Here is a 22,495-nt window from a genome sequence, read left to right as displayed (position 1 = left end):
TTGACCAGATAGTGACTTCAATTGTAGCTGCTGTATCAGATGTAATTTTATTGTTTGAGCAAATATAGCAACCCCCTGGTACCTGGTATGCACGTCTCTCTCTGCTAAATATTTTGCATTTCATTAATATTAAAATATTTTAAAGTTTCAAATACTATGATATTTTTCATATTTATGAAAGTTTGTAATTATTCTTTGGGTCTTTCCCCCTAAAACACCTTGACACCTTTTCTGTGGGGATGATAAGCTTTCATTATTGATTGTTAAGATCCCTTTTTCTGTCAGAGAGATTGGAAAATTTCATCTAGCTTAAACTGCTACAGGCTTCTCCTGCTATTCAAAAGTGGAGCCCTCCTATGAAACCTTTGGTAAGCCAAAAGCAAAGAGGCAATTACCATGAATTTATATGGAAATTTTTTAGTGTTCCCAGACCCCCCAAAGTAATCTGAAATCATATCCAATAATACATAAAACCTGAAATAATGCTACCATAGAGTAAAAACAGGAATGCTATGGTAAGTAAAAGCCAGGATAAAGTAGAGTGAGCTTGGCGGTGCCACTCTCACTGCCTTGGATGTGCCTTGCCTCTATCACAGCTTGCTGCAAAACAAACACTGAATGCTATTTTTGCTTTTTGCCTTGTTTGGTAAAAGCAAAATCCTCTTTAGATGTCTGTTGGTTGGCAAAAACAGGTACTAATGTATGTCATTTATAAAAGTGAAGTGGCGTAACGCAAACTTTGAAAAAGCGGGGAGGTCTGTACATTTTTGGGCCCCATGGGGATTATGATTAGGGGCTACAGGAAGTGGTTTGCTTCAGCTCTGTCCCTCAGAAGATCATGAATTTTTATCTTTTCTCCTCTTTGCACTTTTATCTCTCTCTCTCTCGATTTCTTAGCCTTTCCATTCACATGGCTGAAGGTGGCCAAGCTCAAATGGCTGCTGCTGAGTTTAGTTGTGCTTGAGACCCTAACGTTCACTTCGCATGACCCAGATTCCTGCATTCCAAGTCTAGATTCTGAGCGGAGAGAGAAAGCAATTAGTTCATTGTATAGAGTCTCTCTTCCTGTCCCAAGCAATTGTGTCCCAAGACCAGGATCATACAATACCAAAATCAACTCCACTGATCTGCCTGTGTGTGTGTGCCTGTACAGCCCATGTGTGCTAGATGAGGGCAGATTTTCAGCGAAGAAGATATAGATGGAATTGCTATCCCACAGTCCTTGATCGTAATCAGCCCAGACTAAGAGCAAGTGATGGAAGTTGTAAAGAGAGACATTTTTGCATATGAGAGATAAACCATGGATTCATTGTGTGTGTATAAAATAGAAAACAAAGTATCTGCATTGGATGGCCCGTTGTCTGCAGGCACTTCCACAGTAACAGGGTGCTCTGGTCTCTGCTTACCTCTCTGATCTTACCTCCAAACCCCTTCCCCATGTTGTTACCCATTCCACTCACACCATCCTCTTTACTTCCCCCCCCGCCCCATCCCACCCCCAGTGATTTCAGGAATGCTTTTGTCCCAGGGTTTTTGCACTGGCTGTGTCTATATGCTTGCTTGGCTCAGTCCCCACTGCCAGATATCGTGCTCAAAAGTCACCTTTTGAGTCACCTTTTGAGGTGTCTTTTCCTGACACCTCCCATCCCGTGTAAAATTAATTGTGGATTTGTGTATTTCTTTGTCCAGTTCTATGTGTGTTTGTTTCACATTTTTTTTGCAGCTCTGCTGTTTGGGTCATATACATTTATAAGTTTTATGTCTTCTTGGTGGATTGATCCTTTCATTATTATGTCATGTCCATCTCTGTTCCTGGTAATTGTCTTTGTTGTGAAATCTACTTTATCTGATGTTAGTATAGTTACCCCTTTTCCTTAATTAATGCTTGCTTGATATATCTTTTTCCATCCTTTTACTTCCAACTGCTTACATTATTAGGTTGGTGCAAAAATAATTGCGGTTTTTGCAATTATTTTTAACCCTTTAAACCGCAATTACTTTTGCATCAACTTAATATTATATTTGGAATAAGTTTCGTGTAGACAGAATACAGTAGGGTTATGTTTTTTTTTTAAATCCACTCTTCCATTCTCTATCTTAAAAAAATTATTAAAGTGAAATTCACATAAAATTGAACTTTTTAAAGTGAATAATTCAGTGCCATTTAGTATACTCACAGTACTGTGCAACACCCCATCTCTATCAATTTCCAAAACATTTTCATCACTATGTGTGGGTCTCATCTCTATTGTTTCCTTGCTTTGTGGTACAGGAGTTGGGGTGCACATAATTATAAAATTCCAAGGTCAGTACCATGGCCCCAGCTACGTACACCATGGTGACCCCTATGCTGATTCCTTCAATCTAGAGTCTGAAGAACAAGGACATAAAAGATGCTTTGACAAATATTGTCACTGGTATCACTTTCAAAGAATGAAAGGGACGCTTGTCTTGGGGCTGGAGAAGTACCCACGAATAACACAAAACTAAAAATATATATTGAGAATTGGAAATTCAGATATTTTGGAGTGTCTGAATGTCTGCTTATTTCTCTTTATTCCTAAAATCAGTAAGTCTTTGAAATCTCCTGTTTCATGTGTTTTACAACATCTGCTTCCCTAAGACTGCATTAGTAATATAGCTAGATATCTCCAAACTCTTCACCACTTTATGTTTCTTTTCCTAAACTTTATTCCCAATTTTGGAAATGAAGAAATTGGGTAGTAGTCATTTTTATTAAGTAGTAAAATTATTTTTTAGAATAAGCTGCATTAAATTATCCCATTGACTATAAATATATAGTCGATATTTTCTTTTACCTGTTAGATTTATGATGAAGACTAAAATTACTATAGATATAATAAGAGGTTGAACTTAATTTTTCATTCAGAATTAATACTGTTAATTTCAATGTTAATATCTCCATACTCAGCCTTTCCTTTCAGTATCTCTGTCTAATTTTTCTAATAATCTAGACCACAGGTTGTCTTCTGTAAATATTTTTGGTTTTGCAGGCCACGTGATATCTATCACAACCTCTCAAAGCTGCCATTGTAACAGAAAATCAACCATAGACAATAGGAAAACAGATGAGCACGTCTGTATTTCAATAAAACCTGATTGATTAAAGCAATTGGCAAGTCAAATTTAGCCTACAGACCATATTTTACCTATCTCTTATCTAGACTGTAATATGCCTATTTTGTAAATGGAGGGTTTTGTTCTCTTACTCAGCAGTGTCGGACATGACATTTGGACAAATTAGTTATGCAATAATTGTTTCCTTAATTAAATATAGTAAAATAGAGTCTACTTGGAAAATGAGTGTAATTACATTGATTGAGTCACTATAGATGTCGTATTTAAGGAGACTACAAGTATCATCCTGTTAACTAAACTTTGCTGTGGCCAAGCACTCCAATGGAGAAGAAACTATTTCATCCAATGAATTGTGGTAAATATTTTGAATAATAATACAATCTGCCACCCTCTAGAACTTCTATCACTAGTTGTATGACAATTTAGATACTCTGAATGTTATTCTTCTGGTTAATAAAGAAGAAGAGAGAGAGTAAGGAATTGAAAACTTATTTGAAGAAATATTGACAGAAAACTTCCCTAACCTGGTGAAGGAAATAGACATACAAGCCCAGAAAGCACAAAGAGTCCCAAGCAAGATAAACCCAAAGAGGCCCAAGACACATCATAATTAAACACCATAATTAAACACCAAGACACATCATAATTAAAATGTCAAAGGTTAAAGACAAAGGAACTTAAAAGCAGGAAGAGAAAAGCAGTTAGTTACCTACAAGTGAGCCCCCATAAGAATAATAGCTGGTTTTTCAACAGAAACTTTGCAGGCAAGAAAGGAGTGGCAGGAAATATTCCAAGTAATAAAAAACAATGACATACAATCAAGATTACTCTACCCAGCAAAACTATCATTTAGAATTGAAGGACAGATAAGGAGCTCCCCAGACAAGAAAAAGCTGAAGGAGTTCATCACCACCAAACCAGTATTCCAAACAAGGAATCTTAGAGGGACTTCTGTAAGATGGGAGGGGGGTTAAGGATGGGTGAAAGGGGAAGGGATTAGGAAGTACAAATTGGTTGTTATACAGTAGTCATGGGGATGTAGGGTATAGCATGAGGAATATAGTCAATAATATTGTAATAACTAGGTATGGTGCCAGATAGGTCCTAGATCTACCAAAGTGATAGACGGGAAAGAGGTTGGGGGCAGCGTGAAAAAGGTGAAGGCATTAAAAAACACAAATTTGTAGTTAATACAGTATGGGGAATATAGTCAACAATGTTGTAAGACCATGTAAGGTGCCAGATGGACACTAGACTTATCAGCGGGATCATGTCATAGACTGTGTAGATGCATGACCAATGCTCTATACACCTGAAACTAAAGTAGAATAATATTGAATGTTAACTATAAATATATAGGTATATATAGTCACGGGATGTGGAGTACAACATAGGGAAGATAGTTGATGGTATTGTAACAGCTATATAAGATGTCAGAGTAGTAGCTTAGGGGTGTGTTATCACTTTATGAGTGGTTTAAATGTCTAACTATTATGTTGCTCTGTACACCTTAAACTAATAAAAAATAATAAATAAATACAAGAAATAATAAGTGTTGGAGAGGCTGTGGAGAAAAGGGAACTTTTGCACACTGCTGAAGGGAATGTAAATTGGTGCAGCCTCTATAGAAAATGATATGGAAGTTACTAAAAAAATTAAGTTAGAGCTACCATATGACCCAGCTATCCCTCTTCTGATATCTACCTGAAAAAATCTGAAAACATTTATTTATAAGGATATATGTACCCCTTGTTCATTGCCAATGAACAAGGCCAATGAACAAGGCCATTATTCACAATGGCCAAGACATGGAAACAACCTAAGTGTCCTTTGATGGATGATTGGATAAAGAAGATCTGGTACATATATATAGTGGAATAATAGTCAGAAGAAAGGATGAAATACTGCCATTTGTCACAACATGGATGGATATTATCATGCTAAGTGAAATAAGTGAGATAGAAAAGAACAAGAACCATATGATTTCACTTATATGTGGGATATAAAACAAAAAGCAACAATAAACAAACTCAAAGACACAAAATATGGTGGTTACCAGAGGGGATGGGGGTCAAATACATTGTGACAGAGGTGAGCACACAATGCAATATATAGATGATTTATTATAGAATTATACATGTCTATCCATGTAGAAAATGGCAGGGTGTCCTTCCTTCTCATAGCTGAATAATATACCATTGTATATATGTATTGCATCTTTATCCATTCATCCACTGATAGGCACTTAGGTTATTTACATGTCTTGGCTATTTTGAATAATGCTGAGATAAACATGGGCGTGCAGACATCTCTTTGATACCCTGTTTTCATTTCCTTTGGATATACGTATACCCAGAAGTGGGCTTGCTGAATCATATGATAGACTTATTTTTAATTTTTTGAGGAACCTCCATATTATTTTCCATAGTGGCTGAACTAATTTACATTCCCACCACCAGTGTACAAGGTTTTCCTTTCCTCCTCATCCTCTCCAATACTCGTTATTTCTTGCTTTCTTGATGATAGGCATTCTAATAGTTGCAAAGTGATATATCCTTGTGGTTTTAATTTGCATTTCCCTGATGATTAGTGATGTTGAGCAACTTCTTATGTACCTGTTGGTCATTTGGATATCTTCTTTGGAAAAATGTCTACTTAGTTCCTCTGTGCATTTTTTAAACTGAATTGTTTTTTTGTTATTGAGTTGTATGAGTTCTTTACATATTTTGGATATTAAACTCTTATCCTTATATATCATTTGCAAAACTTTCCCCCTTTTCTGTAGGTTGTCTTTTCATTTTGTTGACTGTATGATGATATCACTTATAACTAGAATCTAAAAAAGCCAAACTCATAAACACAGAAAGTAAAATGGTTGTTACAAGGGCCTGAGGAGCTGAGGGATATGAGAGATGTTGTTTAAGGGTAAAAACTTGCAATGAGTAGTCAATAAATGCCAGAGATCTAATACACAGTATAGCAAATAGAGACAATGATATCATATTATAATGATCAAACTTTCTAAAATCTAGATCTTAATTATTTCAACCACTAAAAAGAAATGATAATTATGTGACATAATAGAGGTGCTAATAATCAGTAAAATGGCAATTATATTCCAATATATAAATATATCAAATCAAGATATTGTAAACCTTAAATTTATATAGTCATATATCAAATATATTTCAATAAAAAAGTTACAAAGAGAAAAACAAACAACCCAATTTAAAAATGGACAAATGTTTTGAATAAACTTTCTCCAAAGAACTCATACAATGAGCCAAGGGGCACATGAAGACATGTTAAATATTCATAGTCATTTGGCAACTACAATTCAAAACCACCACCATAAGATACCACTTTACACACACTAAGAGAGCTATAATTTTTTTAATGGAAAAATTGGAGCCTTTGGGCATTGCTGGTGGGAACGTAAAATGCTGCAACCACCATAAAAAAAAAAAAGTTTGCTGGTTCATCAGTAAGTTAGTATAGAATTATCATATGAACCAGCAATTCCATTTCTAGTTATATCCCAAAAAGAATAAAAAACATGACTCAGTTGTTTGTACATGAACGCTCAGAGTCATGATTCACAATAGCCAACAGATAGCAACAAAGCAAGTGTCTTTCAACCGTTGAATGGATAAAATGTAACTCATCTATAAAATGGAATAAAAGGAATGAAGAACTCAATGACAAAAAGTGAAGTTGGGGAAAAAAACTCTAATTTCTTGTTTACAAGAATGCAGTCAAAAACAGGAATGAAAATATATGTTGATAGAAGGAAAACTGACTCTGGGTGGTGAATACACAATGCAATATATAAATGATGTATTATAGAATTGTATATTTGAAAGCTATCTAATTTTACTAACCAATGTCACGTTAATACATTTAATAAATATTAAAAAACAGAAATAAAAACACTCTGACCCCACTATACAAATGTAAAAACTTGTACAGACAATTTACAATAGAGAAAACAAATAAATAACTAACCCACAACAATATTCAGGTCACTGGTAATGAAATAATTGTAAAGTTAAGCTATTCAGCATATCTCTATCAATGAAATTATTTTTGCAATAAGATGAAATAATGCCATTTGTGACAACATGGATGGATCTTGAGATTATTGTGCTAAGCAAAATAGACATAAAAAGTCGAATACCGTTTAATTTAAGTGATATGCGGTATGTAAAACTGAAAATAGCAAAGGAATAAGACAAACAAATGAAACAGAAACTCATAGACACAGACAATAGTTTAGTGGTTACCAGAAGGTAAGGGGTGAGGGGCATGGTAGCTAAAGGTAAAAGGGATCAAGTGTATGGTGATGGAAGGAGAACTGACTCTGGGTGGTGAACACACAATGTGATATATAGATGATGTATTACAGAATCATACACCTGAAACCTATGTAAATTTACTAACAATTGTCACCCCAATAAACTTCAATTAAAAATAAATAAATAAATAAGTAAATAAGTAAGTAAGTAAGTAAATAAATAAATAAATAAATAAATAAATAAATTCTTTTTCATGTGAATATTCAGAGTAAAAGAAGATACTATGAAATGCATGTCTCGTGAGGTACTGTTGTAATATAATATTTGCAAGCAATATATTGGATCTGGATCTTTCTCATCAATATGGAAACAAGGTCGAAGATACACCATTATAAAAATAAAAATGAACTGCTCTCAATTCCCCGGGCATCCCTCCACTACTAATGCTCGATTTCCTCCTCCATTTAATTGCAAACCTCATTGGATATGTTCTACTTTTACTTGAAATACTTTATGCCTCCTGTTGCCATCTCTAACAGGCCTCCATCAGTTAATCATTAACAATTACCTGGGGGTTTCTGAGATCAACGTTCAGTTCCTCTTTTTAGCATTGTAAATAAATAATTAATTCGTTATCCAAGCAAGCAAACAACCACAGAGATCTCTATGCTCTGGGCTAGGCTTGTGGCTGTCAAGTGACCTCAGGTAAATGTGCTTGGCTTGATTCTCTCTTATCCTTTCCTGCAGTACCTACTGGACTCTCAGACTCCTGATTGGGAAGTCTGAGGGGAAGGTCTCTGTGTGATGGTAGATGATGGTTTCTGAAGCCCTTTCCCCACACAAGACAGTAGCAAGGACTCAAGCATTGGTCTCCTAGACAAACTTAGGACTCCATAAGTAACAACCCGGTCCCATAGAGCCTAACGTCACACCTGCTAAGAGACTGGGGACGAGGAGATATTTACAGCTTCCTATACTGCTCATTAGGTACATTTCCATCTTGTTACTCCATCTTCTATGCACATGATTTCCCTGTGGGTCTGGACAGAAGGGAAAGTTTTCCTGGAAATTCTATGTGTCCAAAAGACCAGCTTAGAAGTCAAGTGAATCCTGTTTTTATTATGATAGTTCTTTCTCATCAAGTCTGCTGGCTCCCAGAGGACCAAGCTCCCAGCACCTTATCCCAAACCTGACCTAAAAGTTTTTCTAAATTTAAGACTGAGGAGCCAGTCTGGTTTAGAAACCGCGAATCTCCAAAATATTAACTTGTGGTGGAGATACAGCCCCTAATATCTACAGAAAATCGCTATTTTTCTCTCCAACAAGGGGGAGAACGACATTCATTTGATATAAACCTTCAGTCTACACACTGGGCTTCATGACACATTTGTAAAAACGATTTGGAATTTCATACTTATCTCACAAGTTAAGAGCTGTCATTTAGTCCTTCACTATGATATAATTGTTTTTTTTAAATTACATTTATAGGAGTGACAACGGTTAGTCAAATTACATAGGTTTCAAGTGTATAATTCTGTAATACATTGTCTATATATCACATGGTGTACTCACCTCCCAGACTCAGTTCTCCTTCCATCACCATATATTTGACTCCTTTACCCTTTTTACCAACTTCCACCCTCCCATACCCTTTGGTAACCACTGTATTTATAAGAAATATGTTTATTTTTTTTGCACTATAATCTATGCTTGGAATAGGAAAGTAAATAGATTCTTCCTTGTGGCCTGCAGAAGAAATATAGCCCTGTAAACATCTTGATTTTAGCCTAATGAGATCCATTTTCTGTTTCAGACCTCAGGAATTATAAGAGCATATATGTGTTTGTCTAAATCACTAGTGTGGCAATTTTATATTAGCATTACAAATTGAATACAAACTTTAAAATTTTTTATTTTTAAATTACAGTTGACATTCAATATTATATTAGTTTCAGGGCTAGAGCATAGTAGCTAGACATTTACTTGTGACATTATCTTCCCTATAAGTCTAGTACCATTTATCCAACAAAAATTTGTTCAGGAAACTTAGATAAGTGCCTCGATTCATTCGTTTAGCCTCCCCTGGGTAAAGACATTTTGTGCTGCAAGCACACCTTAAGCAGAAGAAATTTATCATCAGTTTGAAGAAATTCAACCTCTTTGGCTGGTAGATGTTGCCACGCAGCAGTCTACCCATCTGTCCCGTCGTACCTGCCCCTAAAGAAAGGAGAGTCTGTGAGACAGAACCTTTCAGGGACTTAGCTTCACCTTTGTGCTTACACCTTATGTCTCCCTTTTTGGCCCAAAGGATGGCTGGTTAGTCAATGACAGGTAAGATTCCTCAAGGAAGGAACAACCTAAGCCAGGCACAGTCGCATAGGGGCCATCAGGAGAACTAATGGGGTTGATAGAGGTGGGCATAGAACCCCACCTTCCCCCGGCTAAGGAGAGCTTCTGCTTCTGTGGCTACCTTCCCACAACCTGCTTGGGAAGAGATTCAATGATGTGATAATATCAGTTCTCCATCTATGCATATCAGTAAGTTTCAGCATAAAGGTTTTGTCCCTTGGGGAGGTACAGACATCCTGAGACTTACAGTTCCGGCTGCTTCCAGGCACGGGTGATTAGTTTGAATCAGTTTCCTAGCATAATGTGTGAAATTCACAGACCGTGGAGAAAACAATGTTACTTCCTTGTGTGAACATCAATAAAAGCCACAAGGTGGCCCGATTTGGGGCTCTCAGTCCTTTGAGGCTGTGAGACCCTTGGCCCCTATTGCATAAATCTCTTGACTTCAGTTCCTTTCTTAACCCTTCCCCGCCCCTTCTCGTTCTCTCACTGCCCTTGTCGTGCTGGATGCGACAGGTAGAGAATGTCTTACTGTATAAAGGTAAATGTTCTTCTGATTTTGATGCCTTTGAGGTATTAAGATAGGAAAAGTAATTCACCATTTAAATTATTTTTATCATACTTTAAATCTTTGTGTCTAAATTTCTACGTCTTTTAATTTCATGTTAATTCAAACATTCATTCTTTTCAGGTTTATCCTGTACAATGTTCTCTCAAGTTTCCTTTCGACATAAAATATGAAATTATAAATCAGTTTGTGTTTGTGTACAGATATATGTGTGTATGTTTATTTGACATGAAAATGTATACAATAAACACACACATACACATATACATACACACAACTTTACCTTTCAACATGTTCTTTGGACTCAACAAAAGATGTACACACATTTAACTTATTTCTTGCAACATTCATCTGAATTTCTTTTGACTATTCCACATTACCTTCCGAAATAAGGAAATCGAGGCTGAGGTATAGTGAATGTTTAACAATTACATTAAAAGGCCATTAAATTTACTGTGCACTTTCTTGACATATACAAAATGAAACATGAGGTATGGACTGTAATTTTGGTATGGTTCTTTTTATTCACCAAATTGTACATTTCAACTATATACCATTCATATTATGTAATTATACTCCAATTAATTACTTAGAAGGAAATAAAACTGACAGGGCATCCATCACAGTAGGATATAGCGCACAGGTAGCTGATTCACAGTGGGAAAAAAGCAAAGTGTGATATGTGGATATAGGAACAGTAGAAGTGAATTAAAGCAATGCACATTTGGTACTCTTTCTTTTTTTTTTTAAATAGAAGATAAAACTAGGTATAGAAATAGAGTAAACTAACCATATATACATTCAAGGGAGAAGAGCTCCATGGCCACATACAACATCATGAATGAGCCTTAGGAACACATGTTGAGACCCAGAGCTGACTAGAGACCCAAAAGGAGACCAGAAGAGCTCAGAACAACTCCCTGCCATACAATCTCACTTGGTAACAAAGGCATTATATTAAACAATTTGCTTTTAGGATATCTTGTTATGCAGCAATAGCTAACTGATACAATAATCAAAGTGAACAGAAGTGAAGACAATTATAACAATCTGCTACTGATTATTGTTTGCATTTGTTCTCATTTTTGAAGACAGCATTCATGGTTACTGTGTTATTTCAGTTTATTTCAGACAACTGTATTTAAAAACTCTTTGGGTTTCAATGCCAGGTAACCAGGAGAGGTTGAAAGGACACTTGTGTATGTGTAGGAAAGCTGCTGACTCTGAGTCTCATGACAGAACAAGAATGCGAGCTCTCTCGTGTCATTCATTGATCATAAAAGATGGACAGGATCCTGAGCATCCCTTCTGTGCTTCTGGAAAATTTAGAAAAGGGAATCTACATTTTTCACAATAATGAAAAGAGTCATATTATATGTAGCCCTGAAAGTTTTCAAGTAGAAGCATAAAGATAATTCAATAAAATACAGAAAAACACCAGCCATTCTTCAACCATATGTATCAATTCCCTTACACATGGGCACCATTCCTCCTTACTCCAATGAATAAAAGTACAGCAGGAACAATAAATATTTTACATAGTAATATGATGTGTGATTTAAAATTTTATTCCATCATATTGAAATTCATCTGTGATTTTAAAGTGCTATTATTTCAATCTAGTTATTACAATTTATCTCTCAATTAAGATTCTTCTTAGAGACATATATTTGATAATCATTTTGCCAGTGTCATTGTGCCCACCAAGCTAAAAGAGAACAGGATTCTAATGAGGAGAATATACCCAGTGACCATCTATAAAACACACTAGTATGTTATAGACTACATTATCAGGAAGAGCAGTTAAGATAATAATATATAAAGTAATGTATAACATAAAGTGAAAAACAGTAGTCTCAGATTTTCCTGTTTTATCAAATTATATAAATTGCCTTGGTCATCAAGTGTAGTTTTTTGTTTTTGTTTCTTTTCCCATTTAAGTACTACTACTCATGACAATATTCTTAGGAAAACAAAAGAAAAATTATTTGGTAGGACATGCTGTTTGAGAAAAATTATTCATAAAAAAATCTATATCATTACATTAGATAAATGAGAATTTCCAAATATTTCTGATCCATGGTTAAAAATAAATTTCGGACAGCAGGAAAACAACAAAGGGAAGAGCTGTTGAATATCTGAGAGAGCCAAAACCTTAACTGAATTACATACGTTGAATAGAGAAGATGTGGCTAAAGAAATGTAAATTCCAGAAAATAAATAGAAAGAGCAAGTTCTCCTTCCATAGTCTGAAAATAATAATAATATCTGACTCTGAGCTTTTGACCTCTGCTTTCATGGATACTTCTTCAGTCTTAAGACAATTGGTCTGTTTGTAGTTAGCTTCACAAACAATGCTTTCAGAGCCTGTTTGATGTCTTTATTCCTGAGACTGTAGATGAAGGGGTTCAGCATGGGGGTGACCACTGTGTACAGGACCGAGGCTGTAGCACTAGAGCGTGCATTGTAGGTAGCAGGAGAGCTGAGGTACACTCCTAGGCTTGTTACATAAAATAAGGAGACGACCGAGAGGTGAGACGCACAGGTAGAAAATGTTTTATACTTCGCCTGAGCCGACGACATTGCACGTATGCAGGAAACGATCTTGGAATATGAGTAAAGGATCCCAGCAAAAGGACCACCACCAAGCAGCGCAGCTGCAAAATACATCACCAGGTTGTTAAGAAAGGTGTCAGAACAGGCAAGTTGGATCATCTGGTTGAGTTCACAGAAAAAGTGGGGGATTTGCAAGTCTGCACAGAAGGACAGCCTGAGCACCATTAAGCTTTGTAATAAGGAATTTAGGACAGTCGTGATCCAGCACAACAGAACCAACTGTCCACAGAGGCGGGGGTGCATGATGACCATGTAGTGCAGGGGGTGACAGATGGCCACGAAGCGGTCATAGGCCATCACGGTCAGGAGGAAGGTATCCAACATTACAAAGAGTATAAAAAAGTACATCTGCGTGATGCAGCCTTCATAGGTTATGACTTTGCTCTGCGTCTGGATGTTCACCAGCATCTTGGGGATGGTGGTGGAGGTGAAACAGATGTCCACAAAGGACAGGTTGGAGAGGAAGAAGTACATGGGCGTGTGCAGGTGGGAGTCTGAGCTGATGGCCAGGACGATGAGAAGGTTTCCAAACACAGTGATCAGGTACATGGAGAAGAAAAGCCCAAAGAGGAGGGGCTGCAGGTCTGGCTCCTCTGAAAGTCCCAGGAGAACAAATTCTGAAACTCTTGTAAGATTTTCTGGTTCCATGTGGTGGAGGTGACTATTAGGATAAATGCAAATAACATAACTAATTTTCACACAAACTTGCATTACTCACATATTTGAAATGGTATAATTTATACTTTGCAGTCAGACATTAATTTTAATATTTTGTGTATAGATATGGACCCTTTGTAGGATACCCAGTGCCACCTCAGATAGGGCGGACCATGTTTCAGCCATTGTCTAGGCATTGCATATTGGGTGCTGAAGAACGAAATTTCCTACAATTCAATGATGGAGAAAGAATATAGAAGCAAATAATAAAATTGCAAATTATTTTTGTGGTGACAGGTGGTAGGAGAAAAGGAAAGATGGTCGAAAGCAGAGAGTGACTGCAGCATTCTATTTTTCATGGGTATGTAGGTAAGTCCTGCAAAAAAAGTGACATTTGAACAGACCTCAAGTAAATGAGAAGGGAAAAATTCTGAGATGTCCTAAATTAAATTATAGTGGGATCGGATAGTGAGAGAGAGACAAGAGCAGTTAACCGGCTAGTAGCTATGGGCCAACCAACAGACTACTCACATTCCTGAATGAATGTTGGAGCTTTGAAGCAACTTCTGTAGTGACCACTAGATGCCACTACATCCTGCATAAATGTGAACTTTCACGACTGTTGCCAATAAACAATCAAAAGTAGTAAATCTTTCTTCCTTACAGAGTGTGCACCTGTCCTAGATCTGCGCCCACTTCATCTTTCCCGACCCCCCCTTATCTGTAGCCAACGTAAATTCTTTCGAAACAACTTGCATCGTTCTTCCCAAAAACATGTATAAAAAAGCCCGTCAACTTCAGGACAGTGGACATGTTTGTCTTTTCCACCTAGCCCTGCTGCTGGTGGTTTATGGCACAGGACCTGGTCCTTTTTTGGCTAGCTTTGTGTTAGAAAAGCTTTTGGCCCTGAAAGATTTTGTTTAACATATGAGAGGAAGGGAGATGCAAATTTATGTGGAGAAGTGCGTGCCAGGCAGATGGACTGGACAGTGCAAAGTTCCTGAAGAATATGCTTGTTTCAAATGTTCAAGTCAAAAAAGGAAGCCAGTGTTTCAAGTGAGAATGAAGTAGATGATGAAAGAAAGTGTCAGAGAATGCTGGGGAGTGAAGTGGCCTCTCTGCTACTGGTGAAACCTCAGGCACAGGGACTTGCTCATCCACACTACCTCTTGCGTTTTATTAGTGTTATTGTAAAGGTGTCCCATGCATGGAAATATTAGGTTGGTGCAAACGTAATTGTGGTTTGAAAGGTTAAAAATAATTGCAAAAACTGCAATTATGTTTGTACAAACCTAATTGATCCCCTCCTTAATACCTTTGATTGAGTTCTGGCCCCTGTATTGCAAGATTCACCAGGAGTGTATAAGCCCTAGTCTCCCTTTTGTGCGGATTGCTCAGACCCAGAACTCACTCTCTCTCTCTCTCTCTCTCTCTCTCTCTCTCTCTCTCACCAACACACACACACACACACACACGTGCACTCACAGAATACCATAGCCTTCTGTGTTGTGTTATTTCCATGTCTGTCGTCTGTCATCTGTCTCAGCCCCAGCCATACTGATTGGGCTAGAAACGGCAACAAACCTCGATGGCCGCATCAGTGATATTTCCCTTGTGTACTGTAGAAATAGTCCCCAGCAATTCCAATTCTGAAGCCTGCCAGGGACACATAAACTACTGCTCCATGTTGGAATGACCATTTTTTGCTGCGTATTTAAGCAAACATTTAAAAGAATCTGTCCAATAAGAGGAGAGAGAGAGAGAGTGGGGTGGGGGGAATAAGAATGAAGAGGATCAGGAAAAAGAGATTCAATAAGTGCCAGTGGTCTCTGAGAGACTATGAGGAAAAACAATCTCCCTTGGTTCTGGCAGCTCTCCAATCCTGATGACATTCCCTTGAGGCCCAGAAAAACAATAAGAAACCCAAAATAAACTTGTCCAAAAGACCAAAGTACTGATATGTTTATGGTGTCAAACACCTATCAGATCGTACACCTAAGAGGACATGAACAAAGGCATAAACCAACACCTCACAAAAGAAAATATATTAACGATAAAAAAATTGAACATTTTTAGTATCCAGCAGTAAATTTGTTTTTCCTGCCTATTCCAGTTATTTGAGCAATTCATTTTTATGTGATATGATAGGGGTGAGGCTGGCCTCTTTCTCCTTTTTCCTGTGACATCTTTTCTATGTTATTCATGGGCTTTGAGTTTTGATCTCTTTGGTGACAAACCCAATGGGCGCACTCTGGTCCTGGTTCTGGTCTTCATCCAACACGCAAATACCTCCCCAGGCCATGCTTTGAAGTCCTGCTCACACTTTGACAATTCTATCTGTTTACCCTAAATAACTTTCTTCATATGGTTCTGCCTGAGGACATTACTGCAAACACACATTGATTTCATTGTTCCCTGTCCCTGCTGTTTTGCTGCATGAGGCAGAGGGGGAGGGACTTCACCTGTTCTGTTCACTTTTGTATTTTTCACAAACATATGTGAATGCAGCATATGTGCACTTATATAGGAACAAATCTAAGAGTGTGAAAAGTGACAAAAGGAAAAGAATGAAGGGATAATGAAACCAGGTTAAAATGAGTAGTTTTAAAACAACCCTAGTAAGCAAAATTAAATGGAGAATCAAACACTAAGTGAAACAAGATTTAAAAACACCAGTTTAATGATATTAACATGGATTAATAATTAAATTGTCAAAGTACTGGACATAAAAGTATATAATATTTAACATCCCTGGAATGTTCTGTCACACAGCAGATGCCCAGTGATTATTGGTTTAATGAACCTGGAATTAAGTCTCAATATGTATGAAGATTTACAGCATGGCAAGCTTATATTTCAACTTAGTTAGAAAAGGATGAATTGTTAAATAAAAGCTGGCTTAAATGGCTATCTATCTGGAAGAACGTGAAATTGGTTCCCTTCCCCAAACACCATACAAGAAATCAGAGATTATGACCTCAGTGTAAGAGTAACCAATACATTTTTTATGAACATCTAGAAACCACATATGAAATTTACAGATGTGAAGATCCATTTTAATTAAAGCAAGAAACTCAGTAGTAAGAAGATAGATATATTTAAATAAAAATTTAAAAAATTTATGGTCAAAAAATGCCCTATAAGAGTGATGTCAGAAGCATGGCAGCATGAGGTTCTCCTCAACCTCTCCCCTTGAAGCTACAAGTTGAACAGCTATAATTCAACAAATGATTTCCTGTACAACACACAAACATGGCTGAGAGTTCCCCACATCAAAACATCTGAAGATGGGTGAATTGGAGCAAACAAGGGAGGAGGGAAGACAGAAGAGCAGAGATTGGTGCCACAGACATAGCAGGGATCTCACTGCCCATCCCAAGAGAGGGGACAATTTAGGCTGCAGGTGCACTCTCTGGTGCCTCAAGCATTCTTGCCTGAGTGACTAGCATATAATATAGCTGAGCCCAGAGATCAGGGCTTACTGAATACGAAGTGCGACAGCTGCCATCTAGCAGCCCTCACTGCCAGGTAGAAGACAAAGCCGTGGAGCCTAGACAGGTACCCCCACCCACAGAGAGCTCAAACCCTTCACCTTCCCAGAACAAGCAGCAGGCCTGAGAAAAAAACTGTAGCACTGTGTTGAGATAAAGAGCAGAATGTCTACAGCCCTGAGAACTGTAGAGACAGTTACTGAGCAGCAGATGCACAATGAGGTTAATCCCAGTGACAAGGGTGGAGATACACAGGTCAGATACACTGGCAGTCAGCATTACTCAGGGCAGAAAAAGACACAAACACAAGAGTAGCCTGCCCACTACACCCTGCCCCAATCCTTCGTGGCTGATTCCAGGGAGGGTACCTAGGACACCTCAAGTGCCACAGCACTGCGTTTGGCTGCAGGGACAGCATTGCAATATCAGGGGTTCAGACCCCATCTCCCAGGACATTCTCCCATGGGGGTGGTGCCTTGAGATCCAGGATACTCCTTGTCACAGAGGAGACATCCACTTCCCTAGGGTATACAAAGCATCTCTACCGTGAGAACCCAGAACAGGGCAAGAGAAAATAAAATACTCCAGAGCTACCTACTTGAAAACAAAGAAAGACCTCTTCATGTCAATCTGCTGCAGAGCTCATTTCCATAAATGCCTAGGAGAAGAAATGATCCATTAAATGCCTTGACCAATCAAGGTAACAAAGCAGCTCTTGGGAAAAAAATAAGTCTCCTGAAAATAAGCTTAAAGACATAGAAATACGTGACTTAACTGACAGGGAATTCAAGATTCTAATTCTGAAAAAACTCAACAAGTTTCAAGAAAACTCAGATTGGCAGTTAATGAACTCAGAAATAAAATCAACACAAAATCAATACTTAACCAGAGATTGAAACTTTAAAAAAGAACCAAATAGAAATTCTGGAGCTCAAGAACTCAAGAGATGAAGAATGAAATAGCAAGCTTTGGAAATAGAGCTGATCAGAGGAGGAAAGAATTAGTGACACCAATCTAGAGATAGAAATCTGGAAACAAAGCTGATGGAAGAAGAGAGAGAAATGAAAAAACTCTACAAGAACTATCTGACTCCATCAGAAAGAGCAATATAAGAATAATGGGTGTATCAGAAAGAGAAAAAAGGGAGAAGGGAACAGAGAGTATATTCAAACAAATAGTCAAGGACAACTTCCAAAACCTATGGAAAAAACTGGATCTTTAAATCCAAGAAGCATAAAGAACACTTAATTATCTCAATCCAAAAAGGTCTTCTCTAAGGCACATTATGTTAAAACTGTCAAAAACTAATGACAAAAGAAAACCAAAAAACTATTGAAAGAGCCAAGATGACGGAGTAGATAAAGACTGTGCCTGTGTCCTTCCACAAACATAATAAAATAACAACTAAGTTATAGAACAAACAACCTGGAAAACCATCTGAAGTCTAGCCAAAGAGAAGTCCTATAACTAAAAATTTAAAGAAGAAGCCGAGGATGACGTCATAGGAATGGCGGCAGCGGGGCGCACTTTCTGAGTTCTCCAGATCTTATTACAAACGGAACGTATAACCCATCAAAGAACTCTTTGCTCATCACACAGAACAGCTAACAGACTTGTGGAAGGATTACTTGAAGGTGCGCTAATTGGGTGAGCAGGGGAAGGAAGGAAGGGAGCGGAGTAAAAACGCGCGGCCTGCGGCGGGGTCTCGGCTGGCGGCGGCGGCAGCGGCGACGGTAAAAACCGCGGTGGCACCCGCAGTTCCGGGCACGCACGGGATCCCAGGGCGGAACGGAGAGCACAGAGACCAGGAGGTGGGCTCTTTCCCTGCGTCCCACGGTTTATTTCTCCCGCCGGGAGGGCGGCTAGTGGGCCCTAGGGCGGACAAAGAACACAGACTCCATACCTGGGCCCCTCCCCCATGCTCTTCCAATCCTACCCCCGCCCTTCCAGAGACTTAAACTGGCCCCTGAATTGAGGAGTAGTGTCAGATTACAGAGGAGCCGTAGTAGTGCTCAGGCTCAGAGAAGACTGACAGGCAGCCCTGACCCAGGGAAGAGGCTGGGAAGAGTGTGATTTTGTCTGGGCTAGGAAAGAAGAGACTCCTCCACTCCCAGCCACCACCTTTTCTGGCCTGCGGGAAGAGGGTGACTCGCGGCTGGGCTGGGAAAGAGAAGACGCCTCCATCCCCAGCCCCCACCCTTTCTGGCCTGCCTAGGGCGGGGCAAGTGCAACTGCAGAGACACTCCCAGGGATCAGCAGTAAGCAGCAGACGCAGCTCTAGGCTTTCAGCAGCTCAGAAATCTCCCGCCCGCATCCCCCCATATACACACACACACTGAAGAAGTGTCCTAAGACTCAGGAGTACTGGACACGGGGCTGGAGGTGCTACACTCAGTGTGCATATGTGCAGGCAAGGGCAGAAACTGCACTGACTGTAAAAACTATCATCCAGACCCCTCAGGCCCACGCATTTAAATCTACAGTCCCAAAGTCACTCTGGGCACCAAGTGACCGGCTCTGCCTGCGCAATAAGCAGGGGGCTCTTTGGTACAGCAGAGGACAACCTGGACATTACTTGGTGGGCTTAAGCCAAGACTGGCGCTGCTTTTTGTTTTGCTTTGTTTTGCTTTGTTTTGCTTTGTCTTTATATCTTTGATATCTTTGCCTGTGTCGAGTGGGGGTTATCGGGTGTTTTTACATGTGAATGTATTTGATTTTTTTCTTTGTTGTTGTTGTGCTTGGTGATTTGCTTTGTTCTGAAACTGCCCTACCAGGGCCCAGCTTAAGAGGCACAAGATTCAACATATCCACAGGCCAACTCCAGACCAAACCAGAATACTACTGGGTTTCACCTACAAGTCACACACCCAGAGGGAATTCTCTGCAGACACTAGAGCCCATAGAGGCCAAACCACATTTAAGTGGTCAACCCTCACGCAGCTGAATGCCCTGCGGTGGGCAGAGCCAAGTCTCACAACGAGTCAGCCTAGGAGTTAACCCCACCTACTCACCAGCAAAAAGCAATTAAAGATCTTCTTGAACAGGACAATATACACAACACAAGAGTCACCTTTGGAGCACACGCAGAGGAGAAGAACGAAGTAGTGCAAGTCAAATATAAAGGACACATACTACATAAGATAACCCAGCAAGAACTAAGAACTCTAGGGGATCTACCTAATTCATCAAAGCAAACACAGAGAGTCAGCCAGAATGGGGAAACAAAGATACATGTCCCAAATAAAAGAACAGAAGAAACCTCCACGACTGGAACCAAATGAAGCAGAGGTAACCAACCTTTCAGAGACAGAGTTCAGAACACTGGTGATAAGAATGTTTAAGGAGCTTAGAGAAGACATAAAGAAGGATGTAGAAATCATAATGAACAACCAGTTAGAACTAAAGAACACAATTACGGAAATTAAGAACTCACTTGAAGGAATTATCAGCAGGTTAGATGAAGCAGAGTATCGAATCAGCGACTTAGAAGACAAGGTAGCAGAGATCACCCAAACAAAACAACAGAAAGAAAAAAGAATAAAAAACAATGAGGATGGCTTAAGAGACCTCTGGAATAACATCAAGCGCAACAACATGCGCATCATAGGAATACCAGAAGGTGAAGAGAGGAAGCAAGGGATTGAGAACATATTTGAAGTAATAATGTCCGAAAACTTCCCCAACCTGATGAAGGAAACCAACATACAAGCCCAGGAAGTGCAGAGAGTTCCAACCAGGATACACCCAAACAGGTCCACACCAAGACACATTATAGTTAAAATGGCAAAGCTTAAAGACAAAGAGAGAATCCTAAAAGCAGCAAGAGAAAGACAGAGGGTTACATACAAGGGAACTCCCATAAGACTATCAAATGACTTTTCTACAGAAACATTGAAGGCCAGGAGGGAGTGGCAGGAGATACTCAAAGTGATGGAAAACAAAGGCCTATAACCTAGATTGCTTTATCCAGCAAGGGTATCATTTAAAGTAGATGGAGAGATAAAAAGCTTCCCAGAAAAGAATAAGCTAAAGGAATTTATTACCACCAAGCCAGCATTGCAAGAAATACTAAAAGGACTTCTGTAAATAGAAGAAAGATCAAAACAACCTAACTACAAATTTAAAAATGGCAATAACTATGTACCTATCAATAATCACTTTAAATGTAAACAGATTAAGTGCTCCAATCAAGAGACATACGGTGGCTGAGTGGATAAGAAAGCAAGACCCTTGTATATGCTGTATACAGGAGACTCACCTCAGAACAAAAGACACACACAGGCTGAAAGTGAAGGGTTGGAGTAAGATATTTCATGCAAATGGAAACGAGAAAAAAGCTGGAGTTGCAATACTTATATCTGACAAAATAGACTTTAAAATGAAGAACATATTAAAAGACAAAGATGGGCACTATATAATAATAAAGGGATCGATCCGACCAGAGGACATAACCCTAGTAAACATCTATGCACCCAACATAGGAGCACCTAAATATATAAAACAGGTACTGACTGACATAAAGACAGAGATCAACAGTAACACTATCATAGTAGGGGACTTCAACACACCTCTGACAACAAGGGATAGGTCTTCCAGACAGAAAATCAATATGGAAACAACAGCCTTAAATGATACATTGGACCACTTGGATTTAATCGATATTTTCAGAACATTTCACCCCAATGCTGCAAAATACACATTCTTCTTAAGCGCACATGGAACATTTTCCAAGATAGACCATATGTTAGGCCACAAAACAAGTCATGATAAATTTAAGGAAATTGAAATCATACCAATTGTCTTCTCTGATCACAATGCTATGAAATTAGAAATGAACTACAGGAAAAATACTGGAAGACACACCAATTCATGGAGGCTGGATAACTTATTACTAAATAATGAATGGGTCAAGCAGGAGATCAAGGAAGAAATCAAAAGATATCTCGAGACTAACGAAAATGAAAACACGACGACCCAAAATCTATGGGATGCCGTGAAAGCAGTCCTAAGGGGGAAATTCATAGCTTTGCAGGCCTACCTAAAGAAACAAGAAACATCACTAATCAAGAGTTTATCTTCATACTTAAGGGATCTGGAAAAAGAACAGCAAAATAAGCCCAAAGGGAGCACAAGGAAGGAGATAATAAAGATCAGAGTGGAAATAAATGAAATAGAAACCAGAAAAACAATACAAAAGATCAATGAATCCAAGAGTTGGTTCTTAGAGAAGATAAACAAAATTGACAAACCTTTAGCCAGACTCATTAAAAAAAAGAGAGAGAGGACCCAAATTAATAAAATCAGAAATGAAAGAGGAGAAGTGACAATAGACACCGCAGAAATACAAAAAACTTTAAGAAATTACTATGAGCAACTATATGCCACCAAATTCGACAATCTGGAAGAAATGGACAATTTTC

The 22,495-nt window shown here is 38.5% G+C and overlaps 2 protein-coding genes across 2 annotated transcripts in view; one reads left to right on the top strand and one right to left on the bottom strand.

Annotated features, from left to right (window-relative positions):
• LOC117037930 (zinc finger protein 333) overlaps positions 1-22,495 on the top strand; it is a 1,118,586-nt gene that overhangs the window by 200,975 nt on the left and 895,116 nt on the right. The window lies entirely within an intron of this gene.
• LOC117038468 (olfactory receptor 7A17) lies at positions 12,607-13,575 on the bottom strand. The gene has a single exon (XM_033135438.1). It carries the CDS (start codon positions 13,573-13,575, stop codon positions 12,607-12,609), a length of 969 nt encoding a protein of 322 aa, XP_032991329.1.

This window comes from Rhinolophus ferrumequinum, chromosome 18, assembly GCF_004115265.2.
Source record: "Rhinolophus ferrumequinum isolate MPI-CBG mRhiFer1 chromosome 18, mRhiFer1_v1.p, whole genome shotgun sequence".
Lineage (NCBI taxonomy): Eukaryota > Metazoa > Chordata > Mammalia > Chiroptera > Rhinolophidae > Rhinolophus > Rhinolophus ferrumequinum.
Note: the sequence above shows the minus strand (reverse complement) of the source record. Positions and strands in the feature narration are given on the sequence as shown.

Coding starts and splice junctions, on each gene's coding strand:
- LOC117038468 (XM_033135438.1), bottom strand. CDS start 13,575: ATGGAACCAGAAAATCTTACAAGAGTTTCAGAATTTGTTCTCCTGGGA.